Consider the following 12957-nt stretch of genomic DNA (forward strand, 5'->3'; position numbering starts at 1 on the left):
CAAGGTCACACAACTGTTGAGGCCATTCTATGTGATCTGAAGCCCATACTCTTAACCAACCATGCTTTGTACTCAACCCTGCTGAATTAAACTTTGGGTATTTTGGTAGGTTTAAGCCAAAATAGTTGGTTTTCTCCAGTTTTAAGTACCTGAAAATCCTTTAGCTCTTTCGCAGACATGACTCCTGCCTGACCCCATGTTGTTTCCTTAGTAGCTCAAGGTGTAGAGACCTCAGACATCTGCAAACAGGCACTGAATGCTTAGCTATCTCGCTCTTTTTCCTGCTTTCCTAACTTACAATATTATCACAATATTTATCATTATATTCATGACAATTCTGCTATTAAACTTACCCTTATGCTCAATATCTTGGTGTATAAGTGTTTCTTTCAGTTTATTTTTCTTAGAATTAGAAAAAATGAAATTACTGGGAAATAGCAAGAAAACTGTTTATGATCTTTGATATATGCTGCCAAGGTGCTTTCTAGGAAGGATGTAAAAATACGTATTCCCACTAATAGTAGAGGAGGGCAAAGAGTTTCTTAAAACGTAACTGTAGGAAAGATAATTCATCATTAATTTCTTACTGTGAATTAGTTTAATTGCTATACTTGCTTCATAATAACTTTGATTAAGAGAAAGAGGACTTCGTTGGAGAGCAAGGAAGAGAAGGTTAAGATAAGTCTGGAGTGTGAAGCAGGAATGAAACGGGAAGTGGTTCATCAGATTGAGGACTGAGCGGTGAAGAACAGTATGAAAGAAATGGACATTTCTGGAAGGGGAAATAAGTGTCAATCAACAGGCTGTAAGAAAGGAGGCAAAAAGCTATCAAAGATTATCTTTCAAGTTGGCTCTGAAAATGAAATAATTTACTATCCCATCATATTAGAATATTGACATGGATTTTTTTGTAAATAAGCAATGATAAGAGTTTTTTTTTAAAGCTATGATAAAAGTTTTATTGAGTCTTAAAATTCAGGCTCTCACACACTTTATTTTCCTCTATTTACTGCTAAAGTTGCCTTTCTTATTGTATGTAAGCATGATATACACTTAAAAAATATTTTGGGGAGACATATTCAAGAGTTTTCTAAAAACTAATATGTTAAAGTATTAATAATATTTCCATAAGCATTCTTAAACTGAACTCACCAGAACTCTAACAAGAAACTGCCTGCCAGATTAAGAGTACAGCATATAAAGGGCAAAATGACCCATACTCTGGATAATCAAAGATGCAGACCTAAAATTAGCCCAAACTTGTTCTCAAGTTTAGTTAGATAAATCCAACTGGAATCTAAATGATCTATGTTCCTTGATATAGGTATGAAAATGGTCTTTTACTCTATAGAAATGTAATCACAAAACAACCATTTCCCACTTTCCACTTTATTGTATAAAGCATACTATGGTAGATCGCTCCTTCCATTTTATTTACCAACCTTCTAAAAACAATTCACTTTTCAACTAAAAAGATTTTTTTTTTAATCATCAAATGACAGCCTACAAGTAATGATTTCTTCAGCAAGAATATCACAACTCTTAAAAACCCCAAGTAACAGGCTGCCTGATACAATTTAGTGTTCTCCTTCTGGTTTTCTAGATCATGCATACAAGAGAAGAATAAACGCAATTTAACCTTGTTGCAATTCTCCATTCAATCCCAAACATAGAGAAACATTCTCATCTAGCACAATCTTCACTGCTCTGGGTGTTATAACCTTTCCTTTCAACATGGGATTGAATGAAAACTATAGCTTTCCAAACAAGAAAGTCACCACTTCTATTAATGGAACTCAAAAGTCTTTTTAGAACAACGTGGGGTCTTAAATGATGGCTTTTTTCCTAAAAGCAGAGCCAGAGTTCTTTTGGAAGAGAGTGCCCCAAAGTGTTAACATAGCAGGCTTCAGACTGTTACCCTAAAAAAGCTTTGCCTGCAAGGTTGGCCCGTGGCTCACAATTGAGAACTTGAATGGTAAATAGTTACCTATACTAAAAAACCCATTTTTTTTTCTTAAAAGCTAACAGTGGCTTACTGTGCCTAAACTGTTTATTCAATGTGGTTTATGCTGAGCACCTGCTGGTTTTCTTCCTGGGAGTCTGGAACTTTGATACACAATATGCAGAGGGTATGGGTGCCCTACATATGGATGCCCCCAGTAATATTTTGGGCATTGAGCTTCCCTGGTGATAATACCTCACACTTATTGTCACAATTTGATTAAGCACATCCTGTGTGACTCCACTGGGAAAGAACTCTTGGAACTAGTGATTGGTTTTCTTCAGATTTTCTCCCCATGTGCCTTTTCCCTTCACTGATTCTACTTTGTATCCTTTTGCTGTCATAAATCACAGCCATGATTAGTATCAAAAAGACAAGAAAAATAAGCACTGGTGAGGACATAGAGAAAAGGGAACCCTCCCTGCACTATTGGTGGGAATGTAAATTGGTGCAGCCTCTGTGGAAACAGAAGTTCCTCAAAGAATTAAAAAAACAAGCACCATGTAATCCAGTAATTCCACTTCTAGATATTTACCCAAAGAAAACAAAAACACTAATTTGAAAAGAGATATGCACCTCTACATTAACTACAGCATTATTCACAAGGGCCGAAGTATGGAAGCAACCCAAGTGTTCATGGATACAGGAATGAATAAAGAAGATGTGGTAAATATACACAATAGAATGTTACTCAGCCATAAAAATCTTGCCATTTACGACAATATGGATGGACATAAAGGGTATCATGCTAAGTGAAATAAACTAGGCAAAGACAAATAATCATGTGATTTCACTTATATACAGAATCTATAAAGCAAATGAACAAGAACAGAAAGTCATAAATACAGAGAACAAACTGGTGGTTGCCAGAAGACATGGGGGGATGAGTAAAATTGGTGAAAGGGATTAGAGGTACAAGCTTATCCAGTTATAAAATAAATGAATCATGGAAATGAAAAGTATAGCACAGAGAATATGGTCAATAATACTACAGTAACTTTGTATGCTGACAGATGGTAACTACACTTACCGGTGAGCACTGCATGATGATGGAATTGTCAAATCACTGTGTTGTACACCTGGAACTAATATATTTATCAACTATACTTCAATTAAACAAAAAAAATCACAGCCATGAGTACAACTATATGCCAAGTCCTGTGAGTCAGACCTCCTAGTGAAGCATGGACTTGCGGATGGTGGTGGAAACCCTGAAACAAAGAGCTAAAGAGATTCTTCCTCAATTAGGATGTTTGAATAAGCTTCTGTTTTATAATGTTCTTGTACACATCCAGACCCAGAGATCTGCTCCTGGTCTGGATGCTCTTCCTTCACAACCACTCTGAATATGCTAAGGAAAGAATGAGCCTCCACCAGGGCTCCCTGCCAAGTCTCCCAAAAAGTGAGAAGTGAGGAAGGGGGCAGGCAGGCAGCCAGGGCTGTTGCCCAGTTACTTAGAACTAAGCAGAAGTAGGAAAGGGATATTAAATACCACACAGAGAAAAGGAGGTTACAGAACTTCCTCAGCACATGAATGTGATCCTCACTTTGCTTTGAGAAAACTCCCTCCTTTCACTAGAGGATTACTGCATAGTGGTGAGAAAAAAATGTGGATTCCAGGGGGCCAGAATGCTTGTTTAGATCCCACTTAACCATTTCCTAGCTGTGTAAGCATGGGCAAGTTGTACAACCTCTTTGTGCTTTCGATTATCTATAAAGTGTGGATAATAGTTCTGACCTAATGAAGTTTGTTGCAAGGATAAATGAATTTATAATTGAAAGTACATAAAAATATTTGGCATCTTGGAAGCACTGTAAAATCATTGTTGGCTAATACTGTTATTTTCAAGGTTGTGGTGATTATTTTTTCCTATCAACTTTTAAAAGGAGAAGAAACCTCAAACAGTGAAACAAGATTATAATCATCCAAATACATTTTAGCCTAGCTGGAAACCAACGTGCATTAGGTGTTGGTAGGTAAAGGGTAAGTGTTCTGTGGTCAAACTCATTGAGAAATATGAAAGTGAACAAAATCAGATTTTTGGAAGCCTTCCTTAAAATGATATTGTCCACGGTGAATTTCCAAAATGGGCATATAGAATGTCCAATTTCACAAATCCATTTGGTCACAGAAATCTTTGTTTGCATCAAGTATCGTGTGGCATCAGTGGTTGCTGATTACAGCAGCAGGATTACATGCCTGCTTCATATAAACCGTGATGAGAAGCCTCTACCTACTAGGGATACCAGGATGATGACCATAGACCTCAGGTTGCAGAAGATCACATATTAATAGATATCAAGGAAGAAAATTATGAAAAAAATATTTATATCAAGCTCAGCAAGAAAAGTACAAAGGAGGGAGTCCCAAAAGATATAGGTGGGGAGCCAAGCAAGGGAAGGACTGATGAGCAGGAGTGGCCCATGAGCCACATGAATGAGTGGAGAGAGATGGAGTCACAGAGGCCTAGAGAACACAGAGTAGGATTAGGAGAGTTAGGCAATCAGCCTGAGGTCATTTGTGAGGCATTTAGGAGTTCTTAAAAATGTAAAGGGCATAGACTTCCCTTTTTTAAATACCTAAAATATGTTAAACAAACTCAAACAAAACAGGCTTTGAAAAATGTAGACAATTTAAAATAAAGTCAATTTGAAAGGACTATGACTGAGGCAAGCATAAGAATTAAGGTATATTGGAGAGATCCTTCCACTTCATGTCCCCCGCCTGTCTCATCATTCCCCTGGAGAGGACCTTTAGAGTACTTCTACATGTATAACACCGTATGATCATTATTACAAGTTTATGAGAAAACCAGCGCTGATTTAATTTCACATGCCTTAGTAAGGCTTCCATATGTGCAAGTTAGCAACTCAAAAAATAATTCGTACCATTAGCTTAGGAAAACATGACTTTACCATTTATAAAAATCCACAAACTACAATGTATACTAATAGCCAAGACTCAGTGGTATTTGACCTCTCTGCCTGAGTACAATACCTAGCCCTACCTGCCACCCCCACTATTTGAAAAGCAGTGTCCTCATCTTTAAATTGGGACTAATACAGAAGCATTTCTTGCTTAACATTTGTAGTCCATTTATGAAAAATCAGACATTCTATTCAAATGTCAACAAAAAGCCAATTTCCCGTTATTCTGACAGGGAAAAATGATATTTAAACCCAAAACCTCAGTCTCCAAAAATGTAACAGAAACATTTATAGAGGTAACAGTCATTAAGAGGAGATATAAAATGATGAGCCACTTTTTACTGCATGTAATAGTTATAATATCTTATAGTTATGAAAAGGAGCACAGGTTAAAAACGTTTAGACATACTACCCTTGTCTTTCAAGAGTAGTCTTCAAAAATTTGGGTACAGCCAAACCAGTGTTAGAGGACAACGAGAAAACCTCACTGAAAACACTGATTTAGTGTAAGATATTCTTCAATAATTCACGTATTTGCCTAAAAAAAAATCTTTTCTTTCCCAATTCTGAAAAAGATATTAGAAAGACAAGGAGACAATAATATGCCTGGATCTCTATCTCTATTCCTGAATTTACAGTGCTAGAACTACCTGGTAGCCTAGAATAATCTTGTTATGTCTGTAATAGAAAACTGGTGGTTTGGCATCAACCCAACCTTTCTGCTAGTCTTATTCATCATTTACACCAGAGGTCATTGTATGTTTTCAATCAAGTCTTGCTTTTGTAACTGCAGTTCTACCAGGGTCTTTGCCCACACCATGTTCTAGTATTTTTTTTTTTTAAAGATTTTATTTATTTATTTGATAGAGAGAGACACAGCGAGAGAGGGAACACAAGCAGGGGGAGTGGGAGAGGGAGAAGCAGGCTCCCCGCGGAGCACGGAGCCCGATGCGGGGCTCGATCCCAGGACCCTGGGATCCTGACCTGAGCCGAAGGCAGACGCTTAACGACTGAGCCACCCAGGCGCCCCTTTGTTCTAGTATTTTTTTTACCACTGTTGTGATACCATATTGTGTTATTCCAGCACTTGGAAGGATTAACAGAGAAGATAAAATCAGAACTTAGATCTAGAGTCCTATTCCTGACTTACAACTAGAGTCATTTTCACCATACAGTCTGCACAAGGCCTTCTGTTTATACTAACACTTTCTGGAATGCCAAAATACTCATCTGTAGCAAAGGAAGACATTCATATACTTAAAGGCTACCAATGCCTTTGCTAATTTTCTATTACCAAATCACCGTGGTTCGTCAATGTCCTATCTTGGCTCAATCCTGTGTCCTATAACAGCTCTTGTCTAATTTAATACCTTACTAGTTTGGTCATTCTTGGTCTGGCCCAACTACTGCCACCCCAGAATTGAGGCTGGGAGGGAACGGCATGATCGAAATGTGAAGGTACAATGTATGGTCAACACACTGACTGTAATCCTGTTGAAGGTGAAGACACTCATTCCCAGGGATGCTAAATACCTTGTGCAAGCAACTTGCCCAAGAGGCCAAAGATCTAGTGTGTTGACAAGCAGCAGTGCCAGGTGAGCCCCAGCTTCAACCAAATTCTTCTTATAGGAGACATGGATAGTGACCCAAGAGCTGTCTCTGACCAGCTCTACCATTTTCTTTTGAATCATTTGAACTTTATGGGCCTTAGCTTTTTCATCAGGAAACTGGGCTACATGACATTGTTGAATTTTTTATTATATTTTAAATTATTGTACATTTTATCATTATATTTATCACATATTTTCATCTATCCTACACACCTAAATTTTTTGAAAAACCTTGTTATTCTGTGGCTCTTTAAGGCATTTAAAATACAGCAGCTGGTTATTGAATCTCCCAAATATAAAGGAAGCATGTTTGAAAACCCCCTTCCTATATCTAGTCAAGACCCCATAGACCACACCTCAATCAAAGCGCTGGGCATGACTGATTGGGTAATTAAGAAGGATGAAATATGTGATTCTAACCTTGAATCAAGGAACACTGACTCAGAGCGTAATACATAAACAAAATTATCAAGGGGAAAATCTGTAAGAGACATTCCTCATTCTGAGCTAATATCATGAGCCATGCAGGGAAGAACTGAGACACAGAGGCAAAAGGAGAAACACAAAGATTTTACAGCTCTATCTGAAAAGGAAAGCTTTATGGAGTAAATTAAGAAAGGCATACCATATGCATTCCTATGGACCATATGGAATTAAGTGGTGGACTTAACGCCCCTCCATGTCCAAAATCCAAAGGAATAAATAATTAAGGCCTATGAACATAAAGACTAGTGACTGCATTGTTGGTATGTAACTTTGCTTGAAGCAGGTTATGCATATGAAGAATCAAAGAGAGAACACGAGTAACTATGTTTTCTTCTTCCTTCTTATATATTACTAATTGAAGACCAAGAATCTGTTATGACATCCTTAAAACATCTTTCTCACTGCCTAACACTCAGGCTTTATCAGAACAAAGTCAGTCAGATGGCGTGTTACCCAGCCTGCAAGATGGCTACTAAGGATTCCTGCCATCTGGTATTGACAACCTTGTGCAGTCTGATCCCACATCGTACAAGGGTTGGTCTGTGTGACTAGCAGCATCTGGCAGAAGAGATGGTAAGATGGTGTATCGCTGCTGAAATTAGGTCACAAAAAAGACCGCTACTTCTGTCTTGGGCTGGCTGTCTTGTATGCATGTTCTTCTCACTCCCTTCTCCCTTCCCTCTCTGGAAAGCAAGCTGCCATGTTGTGAGCAACCCAATGGCATAGAACTGATGCTTCCAATCACTAACCACTGAGAAATAATAGCCAGTGAGACCACCCGGCAACCACATGAATAATCTTTTTTTTTTTTAAAGATTTTATTTATTTATTTGACAGAGAGACACAGTGAGAGAGGGAACACAAGCAGGGGGAGTGGGAGAGAGAGAAGCAGGCTTCCCGCCGAGCAGGGAGCCCGATGCGGGGCTCGATCCCAGGACCCTGGGATCATGACCTGAGCCGAAGGCAGACGCTTAACGACTGAGCCACCCAGGTGCCCCACCACATGAATAATCTTAGAAGAGAATTCTGTAGCCCCAGTGGAGCCTCAAAATGACTGAAAAACCCAGCTACATTATAACCTCATGAGAAACCCTGAGCCAGGATCACCTAGTTAATCGACTTCTGTATTCCTTACCTGGAGAAAGTGTTTGAGATAAAAATTGTTTGCTGTTTCAAACTGCTAAAATTTAGTATAATTTATTCCACAACAATAGATAACTAATGCAGATGGCAAGATCTGGGATATAAAATATTCTGTTTAAAAGCTGCCCAATCAAATACTCTATATTTTAGTGTTCTCAGGAATTAGGCAGGCAAACCAATTTAAAGTTTTATATAATCAGGAGTGCCTGGGTGGCACAGTTGGTTAAGCATCTGACTTAAGCTGAGGTCATGATCTTAGGGTCCTGGGATCGAGCCCTGTGGGGAGTCTGCTTGTTCCTTTATCTCTCCCTCTGCCCCTCCCACTGCTCATGCTGGTGCGTGCTCTCTAAGTAAAATCTTAAAAATAAAAAAATTAAAAAATAAAGTTTTATATAATCATGCAAGCTTGAGTTTTTCCTATAAGTCAAAGACATATCTACTAGGGAAAAACTGTGTGAATAAATGTTGGCTACAAAACCCACTTTATAATTTTAACAAACTTAAGCATTTTAAATTCCTTCTTTATTTTACTTTCTTCACTAGAGCCGTTTCAGCTTCATTGAAAACCCAGATCAGGTAGGAGAAAAAAAAAAAAAGTATTTGAAAGCAGAGATAACCTTCTTTCATTTGTAAAAGAGCAGCTTAAAGACTACTTAAATTGGAGATAATGGCTTATACGAATTGTGCAAGATGCTACATTAAATTGTTGTCATTAGTACCATTATTAAAACTGTAGCTAAACACCATGTGCTATATAGGGCACATTAGCTATATAAAAGACATCACTGGTGCCCTCTGGGAACAGATCAGAAAAGTTCAAAGCTGTGAGTTCCCATCAATACTTGAAAAAACTGGATTGCACTATATCAAGTTATAACTACGCAATGTAGGAATTATGAGATGAGCTAATCTTACTTTAAAAATTAAGCCTTAACAAATAAAAATTAGTTTTGAGGTTAAAAAAATTGAAGAAGTTATAAGAGAAAATTCATCAAATAGTAGTTAACTCAAAATTTTCCTTTATCCTTGACCTCATTTCACTCAACTTAGACATTAAGGAGCTGGCTTCCCCTCATTTCCTGTTGTTTCCCCATCCTGGTAGGAATTATTGGATTGACACTTCCAGTTCTGGCAAGCCAGCAGCATTTAAGAGCGGGGGAGAGGGCGCCTGGGTGGCTCAGTTGGTTAAGCGACTGCCTTCGGCTCAGGTCATGATCCTGGAGTCCCGGGATCAAGTCCCACATCGGGCTCCCTACTTGGCGGGGAGTCTGCTTCTCCCTCTGACCCTCCTCCCTCTCATGCTCTCTGTCTCTCATTCTCTCTCTCTCAAATAAATAAATAAAATCTTAAAAAAAAAAAAAAAAAAGAGCGGGGGAGAAAAGTCACATCTGGCCAGATCTTCAACTTATTTCTAGGTCTGCTTGTTTCTACCTCTCCTGCTGTTTCTTCTGCTTCCGAAAATATGATTAATATCTATGAATTTGTAAAACTCTGCATTGTAAGCAAGGCTGAAGGCTTTCCATCCCAAAGAGGTTGAGGTATGAAGTTAATGAGAAGTGAGACTGTGGGGAATGAACAGAAAGATGCCAATGTTAAAGTAATTGAGCATGAATATCAAACACTGACTTGGGAACAGTCTTCATTTGCTGATAGAGAATCTCATCAGCTGGTGGGCAGAGGGAACATGCCCAGATCTGCATTCACTGCCAGCCCTAGAATTTCCAAATCATAACAGCCTATGCATTTATAAACTTGGTATCTGTTTCCCCATCTAGAATGTTTTCCTTCCCCCCCCTTTTTCCTTCCTTCCCTCCCTCTCTCCTTCTTTCTTTCCTTCCTATGAAAGGTTGCCTCCCCTTCTTCTTTCTGAATTTACCTCACTCATCTGACGCCTTATAAAGAATTTAAATTTTTATCTCAGTAACTGCTGTTTCTTTCACAATTGTGTGTTATTTGCTAATACCAATTCAGAATAACAGATGATGGTGTTGTGGCTGGAAGAATTGCTGAGCTCTAATTTTTATTTTAAAAACTCTGCATTGCCCTCTAAAACCAGTGCAAGCTTAAATTATTTATTACTGTAATACATTCCTATGTGTCTTCTATCATTCTCAATTAGATCATCTATACATTCTTCATTGTGGCAAGGATCTCCAGAAGGTTTGCATAATAGTGATAAAATGAACACCTTAATAAGCTGTGTGTCATTATTAATTTCAAGTTGTAATGAATAGTTTTATTCAGTACAGAGTAATAACAGTTTCGAGAAAACTAAAATTAAAGAAAAAAAACTGTGGTTCTCAAATTCTGAGGACACATAATTATGCATTTTTATAAATATTCATTTACAAGGCTGTTTTTACTAGTTTACAATGTAAAAAATAGACAAAACAAATATAAGTCAATTGGGAACTGGTTAAATTAAATACAGTATATTCATTAAAGGAAATTAAAAATGACTTGAAAAATATATATTAACTAATGAGGTTGTAGGCAGTAATAGTATATATTAAATGAGCCTATATAAACTCATTTAAAGTATATATGCATGAAGGACTAAGCATTAATGAATATCTGATGGTGAAGAATTACTAAGACTGTGTTTCCACTTGTCATTTTCCAAATCTCTATTTGAATGTGTATTACAATTGCTATAGTTTTTTTAATAACCAAACATAGAGTCTCTAAATCCCTACACATACGCCAAGGAAGCCAGAACTAACATAAGAAAGGCAATCATATGTGATCTTAAATATAAAAGTGTTTGTAGTTTACCTTGACAGCATAATATTCTTTAACTTCAGGCCTAATAGAATCAAAGTCTCCACTGATGAATTCAGGCAAAAAGCTGAAACAAAGAATTCCAAGTAAGTCAACTAATTAAGACTACTTGTTTGTTAACCTTTAAAACTATGCCAAGAGGATGTCTTATACTCTTGGTTTCTATATAGTGTGGTTACGACTCCACATACCCGACTAATTCATAAACTTAGTCACACTGTCAGTCAATGTTTATCCTGCTTTAAAAAATAAAGATTAAAGAAGATTATTGGTTTTAAAAACTCCCAGTTCAGGGACACCTGGGTGGCTCAGTCGGTTAAGCGTCTGCCTTCAGCTCAGGTCATGATCTTGGACTGCTGGGATGGAGCCCCACATTGGGCTCCCTGCTCTAGGAGTCTACTTCTCCCTCTCCCTCTGCCCTCCCCCCTGCTCATTCTCTCTCTCTCTCACTCACTCATTCTCACTCTCTTTCAAATAAATAAAATCTTTAAAAATAAATAAAATAAAAAACTCCTAGTTCAAAAACCCTAACACCAACACTCATAATCTTTCCATATTACTTTCTACATATATACAAACCTTTACATCATTTTGCCCTCACACAAGTTCAGAACTTCAACAAATTTGAACAGAACAGATGAGGAGGATGATTATGCATTCTCTGCAGAGCAGGAGTCAGTTCAAAGACATTTTCCAAATGCCCTGTTGACACTTCTAGAAACAGGAGGCTTCTCGACAGGTTTGAAATACTACAAGTCACGGTTACTAGGTAGAGGGAGAGAACTCCCCAAAACAAATGTTTCCAATTACATCATAATTATCTTATTTCTCTTCCCTACATTTATATTTTTTTAGAACTCTTCCAGAAAGCCTATCTTACTCTATGTACATAAGCCATCCTTTACTATTTTTACATAAAGCATTTGGATGACCCGGTAGAATTTCTTCCCACTTAAAACACCTAAGTGTGGAAAAATAAAACTTCCCTGGATTTCTCACTGCTCCTACAAAAAGCCTTAGCCCCCAGAGCCTCTGAAAAATACATTATGTAAAGAAGGGAATGTTTACCTTCATCCTTCAGAAATATTCTACTTTTCACATCCCATGAGAATTAGATCTGCACGCATTTATCCAGTTAATTGTTCTGATTCAAAAGAATAATAAAACTTCAATATGTCTTCTCAAGAGGGCCAAGTTGCTACATAATAGACTAGACCCCTAGCTAAAAGGAGACTAGAGCTTTAGTTTGCTGAGTATTTTATGTCAAAAGAGTTGAAGCCCCAGAACTTGGAGAAATCTCTAGGTCATAAAAGCCAAGACACAGAGGCTATCAGGCTCCTAGAGAGATTCTACTGCTATACCAGTGAGTTGGGGTTAGGATTCAGGGTCACAGAATTTAAACAGAGATTCTTGCAAGAGGGCAGAAGCTGCCACAACCCTCTTAATAAATTTAGGGGGAAAGTCCTATTTCCTCTTTTTCCACATATGCGGGGTGCAGCCTCAAGCACAGGACAATGGACCTCATGGTCACTGAAGGGCCAAAGAGTAAGAACTAGAGCAACGGGGACCGAGGTAATAAGAAACTGGACACAGAATACCTTATATGTGCACTCAGGATAAAATTAATAAAGATGAACATGAAAAACCCAACACTAACTCTGTTCTTTCATGTAATTTTTTTCAAGTTTTTAACTTAATTGGAAATATTACTTCTTAGGTCTAACCTAATTAACTAATCTGTGTTAGACCAACTCTTCTTTGAGCTGTATGTCCCGAAGACAAATGGTAAGAAGTTCTACTACAATGATCTGTACTGCATAAAGTGCTTAGATTTCATGGTTGGTTTCTTAACAAATGATGGTAACCTATTGAAATGTTTGGTAATTAATAAAATTTTACATTCACTGAATATCAACCATGTACAAAAGACAACAGTTTGTTTCAGAATAATGCAGAATTGGGAAGTACCTAAGTTTTAAAATCACTTGCCTGGTTTCAATTATCTTC

At 37.6% G+C, this 12957-nt stretch overlaps 1 protein-coding gene across 5 annotated transcripts in view; it reads right to left on the minus strand.

Annotated features, from left to right (window-relative positions):
* Positions 1-12957, minus strand: part of TPK1 (thiamin pyrophosphokinase 1) — a 342443-nt gene that overhangs the window by 175397 nt on the left and 154089 nt on the right. For 4 of the 5 annotated variants that reach the window (XM_035021317.1, XM_035021313.1, XM_035021314.1 and 1 more), the window contains one exon: positions 10945-11017. The exons of the other annotated variant lie outside the window; for it this stretch is intronic. In XM_035021317.1, coding sequence (XP_034877208.1) covers positions 10945-11017 — 73 coding nt within the window. The remainder of the gene's footprint in view (positions 1-10944; positions 11018-12957) is intronic. 5 annotated transcript variants of the gene reach the window in all.

This window comes from Mirounga leonina, unplaced genomic scaffold, assembly GCF_011800145.1.
Source record: "Mirounga leonina isolate KUSES-001 unplaced genomic scaffold, KU_Mleo_1.0 Mir_174, whole genome shotgun sequence".
Classification (NCBI taxonomy): domain Eukaryota; kingdom Metazoa; phylum Chordata; class Mammalia; order Carnivora; family Phocidae; genus Mirounga; species Mirounga leonina.